This window comes from Myotis brandtii, unplaced genomic scaffold (assembly GCF_000412655.1).
Source record: "Myotis brandtii unplaced genomic scaffold, ASM41265v1 scaffold847, whole genome shotgun sequence".
NCBI lineage: Eukaryota > Metazoa > Chordata > Mammalia > Chiroptera > Vespertilionidae > Myotis > Myotis brandtii.
The window spans coordinates 2,251,877-2,267,682 of NW_005371441.1; the positions used below are offsets into that span (position 1 = coordinate 2,251,877).

At 41.6% G+C, this 15,806-nt stretch overlaps 2 protein-coding genes across 3 annotated transcripts in view; one reads left to right on the forward strand and one right to left on the reverse strand.

Moving 5' to 3' along the window:
• The window catches only part of ARMT1 (acidic residue methyltransferase 1), a 138,518-nt gene that overhangs the window by 11,511 nt on the left and 111,201 nt on the right, over nucleotides 1-15,806 (forward strand). The gene's annotated exons all lie outside the window — the stretch shown is intronic.
• RMND1 (required for meiotic nuclear division 1 homolog) overlaps nucleotides 1-15,806 on the reverse strand; it is a 33,145-nt gene that overhangs the window by 2,385 nt on the left and 14,954 nt on the right. The window contains exons 5-12 of one of the 2 annotated variants that reach the window (XM_005884713.2): nucleotides 14,817-14,856; nucleotides 12,694-12,794; nucleotides 10,411-10,517; nucleotides 9,389-9,453; nucleotides 7,970-8,046; nucleotides 5,607-5,727; nucleotides 1,311-1,427; nucleotides 711-928 (exon numbers count right to left, since the gene is read on the reverse strand). In XM_005884713.2, coding sequence (XP_005884775.1) covers nucleotides 896-928; nucleotides 1,311-1,427; nucleotides 5,607-5,727; nucleotides 7,970-8,046; nucleotides 9,389-9,453; nucleotides 10,411-10,517; nucleotides 12,694-12,794; nucleotides 14,817-14,856 — 661 coding nt within the window. In that variant the 3' untranslated portion in view covers nucleotides 711-895. Of the gene's footprint in view, nucleotides 1-710; nucleotides 929-1,310; nucleotides 1,428-5,606; nucleotides 5,728-7,969; nucleotides 8,047-9,388; nucleotides 9,454-10,410; nucleotides 10,518-12,693; nucleotides 12,795-14,816; nucleotides 14,857-15,806 lie in introns of those variants that run through there. The other variant, XM_014532152.1, reaches the window with a different exon arrangement.

Below are 15,806 nucleotides of genomic sequence, written 5' to 3' on the forward strand. Positions count from 1 at the left end.
AGCAAGCAAGCCTCCTGTTAGCTTCAAGCTGCCTGGCTGCCGGCCGCCATCTTGGCTGGCAGTTAATTTGCATATCGCCCTGATTAGCCAATGGGAAGGGTAGCGGAGGTACGGCTAATTACCATGTTTCTCTTTTATTAGATAGGATATATAAAAGCCTAAGCGACCATTACAACCGAACGACCACAACAACCGGAATGACCTGTCAACCAGTCGCCATGATGCACACTGACCACCAGGGGGCAGACGCTCAACACAGGAGCTGCCCCCTGGTGGTCAGTGTGCTCCCGCAGCCAACCTCCCCCAGTCCCTCCCCACAGCCGGCAAACCTGCGATCCCTTCCCCCTCCCCTCCCCTCATCTGGGAGGCCCTGTCCGGCAGGCCCTGGCCAGCCCGGGCCCCATTGGGGCTGGGTGAGATGGCCCCAATAGGCTCTGATAGCCGGCCAGGCCTAAGGACCCCATCCGTGCACAAATTTTGTGCACTGGGCCTCTAGTATATAGATAACATTCCTGAGTTCCTGCATGGTTTCCTAGCCAAGGCCATGATTGGGATTCCTGGGGATAGGTTAGTAGCAGTGTCCAAAATCTAAGCCTTAGGCTTTAATGAGTATCTTTGCTTAGATTTCCTAGATGCTAAGCGTATCCAAAGTTCTTTAAATTAAAATAGACATTTTTCTTTCAAGTGATCAGTGTTAACAGTCCCAAACATTAGGTTCTTCATAAGTTTTATTCAAGCAGCAACACATTTAGGAACAGAAGAAGATTATAACTTCTTGATTAAAAAAATTAAATACTTATTAAATGAGACTTCCCCCCAACCGTGAACATTTATTTTTGATTGTAGAGCTTGAATTATGTCTTGCAATAACACTTTTCCTTTGGTCATCACTTGGTTATAAAAATACTCGTCCCAACTCAAACATTACCTTAGGGTGAAAAAAAAGCAAGAGTTAATAATTTCATGGCAAATTACTGGTACAAGCTAAGATGACTCTTCCAAGGTGGCGATTAATGAAGAATTCTAAAGAAAGAGTAAATACGTGTCTTTTCCATGTGGCAGATCAGCTCTGCGGCTCAGGCACTTGCTGTGGGCGTTACATTGTACATTTATAGCCAGAACTTTCTCTAAATGCCATAATTTAAAATGTAGTACTTTTTAAAAAATCAGACTGCATTTATAAAACATTACCATAGCCACCTGAAACTTAACCTCACTTCCAAATAGACTTAGTAAGTGGAACAAAGTCATGTTCTTTCTCCCTAGCATTTTCTATGCCAACTTTTCATTTTCATGAAAAGGTGACTTACCTCTATGGTGATGAGGATGACGATCATCCACTCCAGGCGGAGTGCCCTCTTCTCTGTCAGGTGATTCCGCATTAGATCTGTCAGCTCCATGCAGTGCTGAAGTTTTTCATTCATGACCTGCATTAGAAAAATAGTAAAAAACATAAAATATAGGGACATAAAAAGTATCCTGTACTTCAACACATTTAATTCAGCAAATAAGTAACATGGTCACATGCTTCAAAATTGTACAGGTTTGAAATAGCTATACAGTGGGGCCTTGACTTACGAGTGTCCCAACTAACGAGTTTTTCGAGATACGAGCCGTCTCTCGGCCGACTTTTTGCTTTGAGTTGCGAGCTAAAATTCGGGTTACGAGCCAGCTTCAGATACCCCACCGCTAGTTGGCGCAGCGAACGTCACAGTGAACGCCACAACATCAGCCCAGCATCACGTGTCTCACTTGTTCACTTTAAGATTTGACATACGAGTAATTTGAGTTTCAAGCTCCGTCACGGAACGAATTAAACTCGTAAGTCAAGGCCCCATTGTACAGTGAAAAAGCATCCTTTCAATTCTCACTCCTCAGTTCTCTCCCTGAAGGCAACCTGCCAATATTCCCTGTCTCATGCATCGTCTAGAGCAGTGGTTCTCAATCTTGGCTGCACATTAGAATCACCTGGGAATCTTTTTAAAATCCTGATTTTTGTGCCTCATCCTCCGGAAATTCTGTTTCTTTGTTACTAATGTTGTGGCCCCGCCTCATAACAAAGAAACAGAATTTTCGGAGGATGAGGCCCAGAAACCAGGATTTTAAAAAGATTCCCAGGTGATTCTAATGTGCAGCCAAGGTTGAGAACCACTGATCTAGAGATATTTTGTATGTACATATTGAACTGCAAGAAGTACTTCGCATACTGAAGCTCTTACTGGTCAGGTTTTGATGGAAGATCTAAATATAAATTAGTTTCTGAGCCCTAGTTTTTTGGTGGCTGCCCGTGGATTTTAGCAGTTATGAAAGGCAAACGTGAAACATGGTTCATTCAGCATGGCCTTAAGATAACAGAAACAATGATTAACCTACCTTATACTACAATTCACTGTCAAATCCCACAAACACTAACACAACCTGCTGCACACTCACCACTAGATGGTACTGCTTTTAGCGCTGAACTGCAGAGGTTCTGCCCGTTGATGCCTTCCTCAGGTTGGTTGAGGGGGTTCATGGAATACAGAATCTTTGAATTTGAGATTTGAATGTGACCACTGGCAAGTTATGCCTCCTAAATCTCTGTAGCTCACTTTCTTTTGGAAATTGTCAAGTCTGGAAACATTTTTAAAAATAGTTTGATTCCCCTTGATTACTTATGGGGTGTGCTGAAGATGCAGGTTTGGTCAGTGGAGATTTGAGACAAGTTACAGATGCATGTTCGGGGTTTGACTGAAATGTGTTATGTGCTGTATAATAATAACAGTGTGATATGCTAATTAGACTGGCCGTCCATCCTTCCTTCCGGACAAAGCCACAGTGGGCGGGGCTTAGGCAGAGGTCCCTGGCCGCAGTGGCGGGCAGTGGCCTGGGGCCAAGGTCCTTGCATGAATTTCGTACATTGGGCCTCTAGTAAAACCATAATATGGTGCACTAACATAAACAGCCCGGGCACATGGAACCACACTGGTAGCATGTTTCTGGACATTATGGTCACCTTGTAGTATCTCTTATGTATAAATGTACAGGACAATGCTTTTCTTTTTTCCTTCCTTCCTCCCTTTCTTCCTCTTCCTAGTTTTGTTGGCTGCTTGGTCTTGGTTTATATCATGCAGCTCATCCAAGCTTACTTCTCTCTTCAAAATACTGACCCAACTCTCCATTTTCTTTCAACTTTTACAAAGGAACCTACATTTTCTTCCTCTACCTCCTCATCCTCCAACTTATTCCTTAAGCTTTAGAAACTGTATATATTACCACCACTCCCCTGAAACTTCCAAGCCCCTAATACGAAATCTAACAACTTTTGGTTAGATTCTAAGCCTCAGTTGACTCAAGCATTTGACCACACTTTGAAATGGATGTTTCCTTTGCTTTCCCTTCCCTAAGAACTAAGGTCTACCTCTGACTGCCATTCTTTTTCTGAGTCTTCTCTACCTCATCTTGCCTTTGAGTGACATTTCCCAAAGGCCTGATCGTGTCCTTGTCCTCCAGCTCTCTACTCTTACGTGATCTGACCTATTCTGGTTTGTGTAGACACTTCCTAAACGTCAGTCATTTCTGTCCTACCATCACTACTTCTGTGATACATGTGCCGAGTGTACTATTAAATTCCAGAAGACTGTACATAGAAATGTTTATTTAAAAACCATTACCATCAATGGAAAACCAGTACTACGGGAAATAGCGCTTGTTGTCTACACAAAACTGAGTCTGACATCTGTTAAGACAGGATATGAGCATCCAATAGAGGACCATTCAAGACCCACTAACACCAAACAAAGCCTTTCTCCTCGACAGTAAGTGGAAGTGTTACTTGCTTCAGTGTTATCTCAGGGTCCATGTGTCACCTACATTAATTTTGTTGTACAAGTGTATGTATCACACATTTTGGGAAAGACTAATATAAATTACTATTTTATTTTTAAATTTCTTTTTTATTGAATTTATTTGGGTGCCACTGGATAGAACTATTTTCTTTTTTAAAAAAATATATTTTTATTGATTTCAGAGCGGAAAGGAGAGGGAGAAAGAGATAGAAACATCAATGATGAGAGAATCATTGCTAGGCTGCCTCCTGCACACCCCCTACTGGGGATGGAGCCTGCAACCTGGGCCCGTGCCCTTGATCGGAATCGAACCTGGGACCTTTCAGTCCACAGGCCGACACCCTATCAACTGAGCCAAACGGGCCAGGGCAGAACTATTTTCTGATAACTCTCAAATATAAATGCTTATTCCTGATTTCTCTGAATTTCTGACTGCCTATAAAACATCTTTTGGGTTTCCTGCCAGCACCTCAAAATTTAGCATTTCTCCAACTCACATTGACCTACTGTTCAAGGCTACCCTCTTGGGTTCCCTATCTCAAATCAGGTCACTATCTTCTCAGTTACCTAGGACAGAAACCTTTAATCTTTAATCCCCACTCCCTACAGTTACCTGGGGCTCTAAGAGGCGCCAATCTGTCCTGCTTACCATGTCTTAATACTGGTAGACCTCCAGGGGGTTTCCTTTCTTTTACAGTGGTTTCAACTTCTCATTCCAAACAGGTTAGATCATGTCAGTCCCCCTGCTCAAGACTTCAAACCTCTATCATTGCCTTCATAACATCAAACAATTCTGGATCATTTAGTCCAATCACACTTTAGATGATGGCTTCCCCTTCAACCTTGAAGGCACAGCCTTTGTGACACCTCTCCAACCTTCTGCTTCTTCCCCTCAGTGCTCCGATGGCACTTCATTCTGCCTCAGAGTTATGTTGTCTGCCCAGCGCCCTTCCCTCCTGCCCCCCTTCTTTCAGGGAGTTACCATATGATGCTGATCATGGTATCAGCCACCTGAAACCCTCCCGAGGAGCCAGAGGGTAGACGGGGTAGGTACAGACCTGGGCTCAGACACATGTCCCGATCCTTTGAAGTTGCCAGGCAGAGTGAAATGTGTTTGGATATTCCCTCTCCCCACACCCCATTGTCCCATCTCACAGAGAATGCCGCTGAGAAGGAAAGAATGAGGCCAAACTGGTAGAGTCTGCTGAGGAGGGAAGCAGTCCTGACGACCTGTTTGGGTCTGTGCAGCAGACAGTCCCCATTCCAAACTCAGCCCTGCTCTGTTGTGTGAGCCGGTACAGCTTATCTTAAATTTACCTTCTCACCTCCTCCTCCCCACCTCTCTGTTTTCCCATTTTTCCACCCAGCGTTCACAGACAAACATCAGTCATCCTTCCTCTTTCCTCTCCCTGGCCTTCCATGAACAAGTACTTGATTTGCTTAGAGGATTTTCTAAAAATGCATCTCTATTCTCGCCGTCACTATTACAGTTCCAGACCCCATGAAAATAGTTTGAAACTTGATGAGAACTTCCTTATGGGCCACTAGGCCTCCAAACTCTCACCAATCTTATCTAGTCTGCAGAGCAAAGATCAGAATATGCTTTTACACAAAGAGTTGAAAATTATAGACAGAAAAGGGGAAAGGGGAAATCCAGAGATCTGAACAGAAGTCAAATATTTCTCCAAAAGCAATTAAATAGTTTCTTAAAGTTTATCTTCACATAGTTATGCAAATTATAGGCAACAGGGTGTCCCCCGTAATAGTGCAAATACATACCTTAACTCTACGAGTGATGCTTAGGAACCGACAAGTTTTATCGTAAAGTTCTTCCAGGTTTTCTCTGTCCCAGTAGAAATCCGGAGTGATCAAGAAGTCTGAACTCAAGTTTATACGGTGCCTTAAAAAAAGGAAAATCATAACTTTTTATTTTCTATCTTTAATTAAAAATCATGGTCTCTATTATTTTTTATACTTGGTGCTTTATTGACAATTGCTGATCTTTGTAATATTTCTGAGAAACAAATACATTCAAAAGAATTTTAAAAATCGCAAACTAATTCAATCTTTACTATTAGTATTATTTATGAAGTAATTTGAAAACAAAATGAAACTTTGTTTCTACTTTTTTTTTACTAAAAAGTTTTACAGTATACCCAAACATATTTTTTTTGTGTGGATAGGAATTAACATGGCTCAAAAGTAAAAAAGAAAAAGGTAAAGATCGACCACTCTTACTCCTCTTCTTATTACCAACTTTCCCTCTCTCCTATCCCCTACCCCCTACAGGTAAACACGGTTAGCTTCCCCTGTAGCTTGCCAGTGTATGTGTGTGTGAGAAACATTATCTCTTTCGTAATTTCTATCTATTTTTACATAAGAGGAGTAAGCTTACTTTTAAATGAAACCTAAGTTGAAGAAGTAACATATTAATAGCTTACTATAAAAAAGGAAAAACCTAGAGAAGAATTCAGAAAAAAAGTGGTTAAGGCCTCTTAACCCAACATACAACTCAAATACTTCAGGCCCTGCAAACATGTTGCTGTGTCCTTCCAGACCTTTTTCTGTGCATACACGCATGCATGTGTGTACATGTACTAGTATGTGTGGTATGTACACATATCAAGATGAATATGGGTATTTTTGTTGGTCTACACAAAGGCAATCATACTGTATATAATTTGTGCATGTTTTTATCATAGATTGACTACATTCCTTTTAATAACAAATGAGCACTTTTATTATAAAGAGAAGAAAACTTTGGATAAGAACAGCAGGACTCTACAGAAACTATTCACAAACCTAAGCATATTTATTCCTAACTTCTGAGTTTTGATATGGTAATTGGCTATATCAAATTCTGCTTGCATTCCCAAGACAAGAGGAGGTGCTCTCTCTACCCCACCTCTTACAGAACTCAAGGCTTAGATCTGCTGTGGGTGCTCCTGGTGGATGCACCCTGAGTTAGGGTCCCTGAGCTATGAGGAATGCGTAGATGATGAAACAGGGACCACCGCTCTCCAGGCCAAGTATCTAAAGAGAATGTGGAAAACAATCTCAGGTCAACTGCTTACGATGAACTCTAGTCTCATCCCACACTGGAGGGGATGAAACACTGAACAAGGCGGTCTATTGAAAACAACTTCCAAGAATCAAGATTTCCCTTCCATAAAACGACAATAACAAATTGGAACTTTTTCACACACTTACTTAAAATGATGCATTACTATGTCTCATCAATTTTAAGACAGTTCTTCCCAATTTGACATCTCTGAAAATGGGAGGCATCTTTAAAAATGGTATGTTATCTTACAGGTGGCAGCTGTGACTTAAATGTCAATGCCTTAAACAATTTATTTCCCTTATGCTTTCCTTTTTATGTATGACCGAGAGAGAATGTGATAGAATTTACACCCAAATAAAACTAAAAGAGCTATTAGGGCAAGTGCAAGATCGAAGCTCTGTGATAAAAAAAACACTGTATCACAGCCCTGCCGGCCTGGCTCAGGAGTTGAGCATCAAGCTATGAACCAGGAAGTCACTTTACGATTCCTGATCAGGCAACATGCCCTGGTTGCAGGCTCAATCCCCAGTGTGGGGCGTGCAGAAGGCATCCAATCAATGATTCTCTCTGAACATTGATGTTTCTCTCTCTCCTCCCTTCCTCTCTGAAATCAATAAAAATATATATTTTTTAAAAAGCACAGTATCATAGTTTTAAGTGGCAGCACCATCCCTCTCCTGGGGCATCTTATGTGTCTATCAATGAAATGTGGTATATAGCTTGTTTGGAGCAATTAGATCTATTTAGCATTCTGATGCAGTGACATATTTTTACTGAGAATTCCCATTATCCAAATGCTAGAAGGTATCTTCCTACCTTCAAAGAACATCACCTATGCTCTCATGTAGGTTTAATGTAGATTAACTCTGATCTCTTTTGCACATGTAGACTTTCTTCAGTTCAGTCCTAATACAGCCCACTGCTTCTTATGGGTAAGAATTCTCCACGCTTATAAAGAACGAAATGAAAACAGCTCCAAGTCCCATAAAGGTGCAAATGTTGACTCTTTACTGTAGAACTACAGGAATGTCTTCTTGAGACCATTAAATACATGAAATATTTACTGGAAACATTTTACCTGAGGGCAAAGAGTTCACCCATTTTCTGCATAACTTCTTCGTGAGATAGTTTCACTTTCCTCCCAGTTTTTAAAGCCTATTTGGGAGGGAAAAAGAAAACATACATACTTACACATATATCTGCATAAGTAAGAGACCATAAAGCAAATTCTGAAGCATTATCCAATGTAAACGACATCTCTTGGATGACTGTTTCCCAATCATGTCACTCTAATAAAAAATACTTAATCTTATTAGGTAGAAATTTTATATTCCCCTTTCCATTTCCTTTCTTACCAGCATTTTCTATATTGTACATTTCTTATCTTTTATTAAAAATTCAAGACCTCTGCCCTGACTGGTGCTGCTCAGTGGTTAGAGCATCGGCTCAAGCACCAAAAGGTCAAGGGTTCAATTCCTGATCAAGGGGACATACCTGGGTTTCGGGATCCCTCCCTGCCCCAGGGGCATAGTTGGGGTGCATGTAGCAGGCAACCATTCAATGTGTCTCTCTCACATCAGTGTTTCTCTTTCCCCCCTCCCTTTCCTTCCACTCTGAAAAGACACATACCTGGGTTTCGGGATCCCTCCCCGCCCCAGGGGCATAGTTGGGGTGCATGTAGCGGGCAACCATTCAATGCGTCTCTCTCACATCAGTGTTTCTCTTTCCCCCCTCCCTTTCCTTCCACTCTGAAAAGCAATGGAAAAATATCCTGTGAGGATTAACACAAAAAAAATTCAGGACCTTTTATCCCAAGTATAATTATTCTTTCACGGTAAAAAGATTAATTAAAGCAAGCCTGATTTTTAATGTATTTTCAAGTTTTGATATAACTTTATATGCATTTTTCATGCCACTATTTTTTTTCACAATTTAGCAAAATACCTTTTTTAATCAAGAAAAGTGGTCATAACTTCCTTCCTTAGAGAGAGGAAACACTTCACTTTTTTTTCTTTTAATGCAGTTACATTAAGAATACTGCAACATCAGAGGAAAGTAATTTGAATTTTACACTTGAAAAGTAAAAACAGCCCGGCCAGTATGGGTCAGTGGTTGAATGTCAACCCATGAACCAGGAGGTCATGGTTTGATTTCTGGTCAGGGCACATGCCCGGGTTGCAGGCTTGATCCCAGAGTGGGGCGTGCAGGAGGCAGCAGATCAATGATTCTCATTGATGTTTCTATCTCTGTCTCCCTCTCCCTTCCTCTCTCTGAAATCAGTAAGAAAAAAAAAAGGAAATTAAAAATAAAACAAATATGAAGTTTCTTATTCATCATTTTATATGTAAGTGGGATTCTTTTTTTTCTTAAAGTATAGCTTTCCTAATGTTTATTATTATTTTATTGTACTCCTAAATATATGGGTATAGTGGAAAATTTGCATTTTTCCCAAATAGAAATCAATCCTTGAAAGCAAGCATAAAATTGGTATAATTACCTCTGGAATTGACTGAATAGATTCCACAAACTGATCCAGTGATGCTTCCCAAATAGCCAGTTTCACTGGGGAAAAATTTCACAATGGATCATTTCTTTATCATCACCTTCACATTTATACAGAATGCAGAAGGGCACAGTACCTTTCCTGCCACGTCAACAATGCTCTAAGACAGTGATTGCCAACCGGTGGTCCACAGACCACTGGTGGTCCCTGAGGTCTGAAAGGTTGGCGAATGCTGCTCTAAGATGCAAATCTGCTAACAACTTGAAAGTGAAATTTAAGAACAGTTAATCATCATAAGGGACAGCACTGAAGTGGCAAAAGATAGAAGAAATGAAGTTGATTTCCAAGCCCTGCTTGCAGTCCAAAAATACATTTAATAGAATTTCTGATTTTCTAAGATTGTAGCTTGAAAACCAGAGAGAATGAGCTACATCCTGGGACAAAGGGCAGCTGCATAGGTGGGGCAGGGACAGGCTTCCCTGCCCCCTCAATTTCTTGGGGCTGTGAGTACAGCTCAGAAGTGCCTGGGCCCCCCCAGGTGGTGTGGAGAGGCCACAGTGCAGGCTGAGGGCAAACAAATTCTTAAGGAACTTCTCAGTTTCATCAGGTGCATGGACCTTTCAGAAAAACATACAGCCATGTGACCCTTCCCTTTCTGTGAAAAACGAGTGTATGTTTCTCCAGAGGCCTGTGCCAGTCACACAGGGCGGGGCTTTCCTGCCTGCACTAGAGACAAGCTAACAATGATCGCCACACAGAGAGGAGAGGAAAACAGGTAATAACAGCAACATAAAACGTTTTTGGAGGGGGTAAGCTTTATCCATACGATTAATAAGGAATGAGGAGCTTCAGCACAGATATTTATATTGTATTTTTTTTCTCTTGCAGAAAAAAAAGGAATGCTAAAGCTTTGCTGAGTATTCTATAAAAACATGTCCAAATCTTTACTAAATACTTCAACTTCCCTTGAGATGAAAACTATGCAGTGCTTCCTCGGATAAGTAGTATTAACTCACCTGAAAGGCAGAGAGCATTGGAGAAGGCGAATTTCTCTAGGATGGCGTCATCCACATCTAGCTCTGAATTTAACCTGATTTCTCCTCGGTGCAGTTTCGACTGCCCCCTGTGTAGAGGGAAACAAAAATGTATCCTGTCCGTCTTAAAAAGCACTTAATTTTTTTCTTTTGAAAAAGTCACCTTAGAATCTTTCTAGAGGTCATTTTGGTAATTTGTATCAAGAGTCTTATACCCTTTGATTCAAGTAATTCCACGTCTCGAAATTCATTCTAAGAGAATAAAAGATGTGAAGATTTATGTACAAAAAAACGTCATGGTCCAGTGTTTAATAGTAAAAAATTAAGAAGAAATGTTCAACAGGAGAATGGTTTGTTTATAGTATCCCACAAAAAAGTTATAATGCCTATCTCGGAAGGATATTTAATGGAAAGGAAAAATTACAATAAACTGTTAACTGAAAAAAATGTTGAATTAAAAGTATACAGTGTAATTTAAAATCACACTGATGTAGTGTGGGTGGGAGGAAGATGGCAGCTGTGAGAACTAAGGGTCCTGGCCGGTGGTCGGCTGGTTGCAGTGTCAGCCCGTGTATCAAAGGCTGCGGGCTGATATATTCCATCCCGGTAGGGGCGCGCACGGAAGGCAAAGGATGGATGTTTCCCTCTTTTTCTCTCCTTTCCTCTCTAAAATAATAATTAAAAACATATCCTCGGGCGAGGATTAAACAAACAAAAAACTAAGTTGCACATGTAGAGACCTCTGGGAGGGACTGGGGAGATGGGCTAATGGAGGGGATGTGGGAACATAAACATCAGAAGCAAGTGGGAGAAGTATAGGGTGAATCTTCCCACCGGATGTGAGATTTGTGAAGGAGCCCAGGCCTCGCCACAGCTGAGGGAGGCAGCAGCCAGGAGGCAGGGCCCACAAAACCACCACGCTGCTGGGCTGCTCGTGAAGGAGCCCAGGCCTCGTCACAGAGCTAAGGGAGGCAGCAGCCAGGAGTCACAGGCAGGGCCCACAAAACCACCACGCTGCTGGGCTGCTGGTGGGGTGAGGTGGTCTCACTGAATGAAACCAAATCACTGACGCTGGGGCCCAAAGAATTAAGGACCTCACCCCTCCTTAGACTAACAGGTAGTGAGAATGAGGCCCGAGTGTTCGTGCGTGCGGGTGGGTGGGGGAGAGTACCTAGGAAGCAGCAGTTCGATCTGGAGGTAGAGGCACAAAAGGGGGTTCATGGTAACTAGGGCCACAAGGCCAAGTGCTTAATAATTACTAAAATTCCATCAGCTCCTCATTTTGTGGTGTCTCTTAGGTTCACATCCCACTTTCAACTACCGCGACCATGGGCCCAGGTCCTCACTCCCTGGTCAGGTGCCCTTGGGCAACACAGGAAGCCGGTTAATCGCAATGACAGGGTTTCTGCCAGGATTCAATGAAATGATGCGCAAAAAGCACGTAGACCAGTGTTGGCATAGGCAAGGGGTTCGTCTTTCCTGATCACTCCTCACTCATCCAGGCTTTCAGTGTCTTCCTAATGGTCCTGAAGCTCTTCCTTTCTGAGTATTCCACCAGACAAGTAACTCCCTGGGAAAAAGACCTTTCAACCTGGTTCCTACTGCCTTCTCTCTACCCCTAACATCTCTTCATTACTCCCACCCCTTGCCGAGACAGCCCATACATCCCCCCTGGGATAGTATGCCAGGACCCCATTTCTACAAGTGGTCCTCTTAGATCACTCCCTCATTACATCCTGTTAATGCCAAAAATGTATCAATAGGGAAAAATGGACTCAAGAGAAAACTACTAGAATAATCTGAGGGGTTCGTTCTGATGAAGGCATACTATTTTACTGATTTAGGCTGCTTACCATTTTGGGGTTAGGCTATCTGTTTGTTTTGATTTATGAGTAGCCCAAGAAGGTAAAAAAAGTAGTATTTATTATGCAGGGGTGGGCAAAAGTAGGTTTACTTGTAGTGAGTACACAGAACAGAGTTTGTTCTTATTAATTATTGTATTATTTTCCATACCAACAACTGTTGGTTTACTTGTTGTGAGTACACAGAACAGAGCTTGTTCTTATATTATTGATTAATTATTGTATTATTTTCCATACCAACAACTGTAAACCTACCTTTGCCCACCCTGTATTTTTAAGCTTTGCATCTGTACCAACAACTGTTTTCTTAACACTAGTCTACGAATTCATCTATCGTTTATCTCGGCTGCTTTTCCCTCGCTGTCCCAGGTGCGCTCCCCGTGAACTGGTGGAAGTCGCTCACTCTGTTTTTATGTAGTTGAGCTCTTCGTTCTCCCAGTGCACCAGCGCAGTCTCATAGGGCTGCACTTCGTGCTTCTCCAGAACCTGCATCACATGCTTCATCTGGAAGGAAAGGAAGATGAAGCTGAAATGACCCGGCTCCTTCCGTGCGAAGTGTGCGACGTTTTCATTACAGTGGATGGCATTTCTCCTGCTGTTCAGTTCATAAGGAAAAGGCAAATTCATTGTGACAGTAAACTCACCAGGAAGATATATTAATTTGTCTTTATATTTGGAAAACACAAAAGAGCATAAAGAAGAAAATAAAAATTATCATTATCCCACAACCCAAAGAAAACCACTAGTAAAATTACGGTTTGTATTCTTTAAATTTAACTTTTAAAAAATGTTAAGTAACAGACGTTAAAAAATTTAAACAGCACAGAGGTCCCAAAAGTGACAATCTCTCCCTGCTCTCCTAAACTCCTAATCCCCCTAAGAACCATTCAACTCCGTGCACAGCCTGCCACTTTTTTTCCATGTGTATATAGTACATTTACTTTGCTTTTTATAGGAAACTAGAGGCCCAGGGCATGAATTCGTGCACAGGTGGGGTCCCTCAGCCTGGACAGGGATCGGGCTAGTCAGGGCCATCTCGCCCAGTCCCCATCAGGCCAATGGGGGCCAGCCAGCTGGGGAGGGCCTGTGGGAGGGCTCCAGGGCATGTCTGCCCTTCTCACCCAGTCGCGTCCAGACCCCAGCAGCAAGCTAACCTACCGGTCGGAGTATCTGCCCCCCTCGTGGTCAGTGTGTGTCATAGCAACTGTCTGAGTGGTTAACCGAATGGTTGATTGATCGGTCGGACACTTAGCATATTACGCTTTTATTATATAGGATGGGATCATAGTGCACATAGGAACGTTTTCATGCAGAAACTGCAGTCTGGTTAACTGTCCTAAATGTGCACCCATGGGGGTGGGGGCAGTCCTCTCTCCACTAGGACGAAGTGCACATCCATACGTGTGTATCTGCATGGCCTTGCGGGAATATTTCTTTAGCATTGCTAGATCAAAGACATGCACAATTACAATTTTGATAATTTTGCAAAACCGCTCTCCCAAATAGTTTTCCAATTTTAGAATCCAAACATTTATGAGAACATTCTTTAAAAACCCTGGTATTATCAGCTTTTTACATCTTTATCACTTCAAATAGCCAATCTGTATCATCTTTTTCTTGCTGGTCATTTATATTTCCCTTTCCTTCAGGAAACGCCCCCAGTTACCTCCGTGTGTGTGTGTGTGTGTGTGTGTGTGTGTGTTTGTGTGCGTTACTCTTTGTAAAACTGGAATTATATGAGGTATATTTTTCTAACCAACTCTGCTATTAGTTATAGTTTGTAACCTGCTTTTTTAATTTAACTGTATTGTACACACATTTTCCACCACTTCCTAGGAATATTTTTTCCACATGATTTTTAAGAGCTGTAGTATATTCTACATTTACTACAGTAGTAAACTCGTAAAATGTGTAGTATTTAACGAACTTCCTACTATCATGTATTTTGGTTATTTCTCCATTTTGCTATTGTAAACAATGTGTTGATGAACCTCATGCATCATCCACCATGCATAACTGCAACCATTTCCTTTGGATAACTTTCTAGATGTAAATCGCCGAGTTAGATACAAAGCTTTGATGTGTATGCTCAAAATGCCTCTAAAAAGGTTGTATTAAACAAATCCTGACTGGGGTACTGGAGAAATTGTTTCCTGTGAGTGATAAAGTCCTAGAAAACTGATCTAAAAATAAGATTCAGAGGACTAGCTCCCCGTGAACTGTGTGTAACGTTATTCATTTTGTGGGTTACCATGTATGGAGTATACTTCCTTCTGACTGCAGTGTACCTAGAATTGTTTTGATTCTCCCAAAATTAGCGTATGCTCAAAGAATGCAGGAAATTTATAAGCCAAAATAGAATGTATTTTGGAAGATGAAACTGCTAGGATAAATATGACATAATGCAGAGCAAACAAGTTGTAGATTACCTGTTAATTTATCTCCCAGTGGCTCAGACTGTTGAGCGTTAACAATTTATTCTCAGAAAACTATATTTTTATACTTTTACACCTTATTTATACTCACAGTTTTGTCTTTTACATTCCAGAACACAGCAGCTCCTTCCCTAATTTAAAAGAATAAAAGAATCAACGAAGTTAAAGCTAGAACACATGCTTTAGGGCCATACATAAAGCCATGCTTGGGTGACTTCTAGAATGTATCCAGAATGCAATTTAAAAATATGTGATTTATTACTGATTTGACATTATGGTTCCTAGATGGATATGCCAAAACAAAAGCTACTCTTTGAACTCTTGAGAAAACCTGACCTCTCAACAATTCATGATTTCTCTCATGGGTTTCAGAATAAATAACTCTTTTATAATATTATGGAACGACGTATCTAGACTGTTGTATACTTGCTTCAATTTTGCTGTACAAAAATCAGAATAAGGACATTTTTGAGACTCGTCTTCGCTCTCCTACAGATTCTGCTTTAGGAAAAGCATAGAGGGCCATGCTTCATAGCTGTGGACTAAAGAGACTGAGATGAATGAAAGCCTCAGGTGGCACAGGCACCTGGGGAGTGAGGCCCCCATCCTCAGTGCTCACGGCAGAACGACAAGGAAGCCGCAGGAGCCTCGGAATCCAATTCTGGCTTTGATAGAATTTAAGGCCTAAAAGCTATAAACAACTTGTTTTGATTTCTGCAGTCTGCGTGTGGAGTTGTTAAGCAGTACATAAAAAAGGGAGTTATGCCCTGACCGGTTTGGCTCAGTGGATAGGCAATCGGCCTGCAGACTGAAGGGTCCCAGGTTCGATTCCGGTCAAGGGCATATACCTTGGTTGCGGGCACATCCCCAGTAGGGGGTGTGCAGGAGGCAGCTGATCAAAGTTTGTCGCTCATTGATGTTTCTAACTCTCTATCCCTCTCCCTTCCTCTCTGTAAAAAATCAATAAAATATATTTTTTAAAAAAGGGGGAGTTATGGCTCTGGGTTATTGCCCTGGAGGAAGGAAGAGTGGAAATGGAAGGAAGGTAAAATATCCTGACCCCCTAGCAGCCTTCAGACAT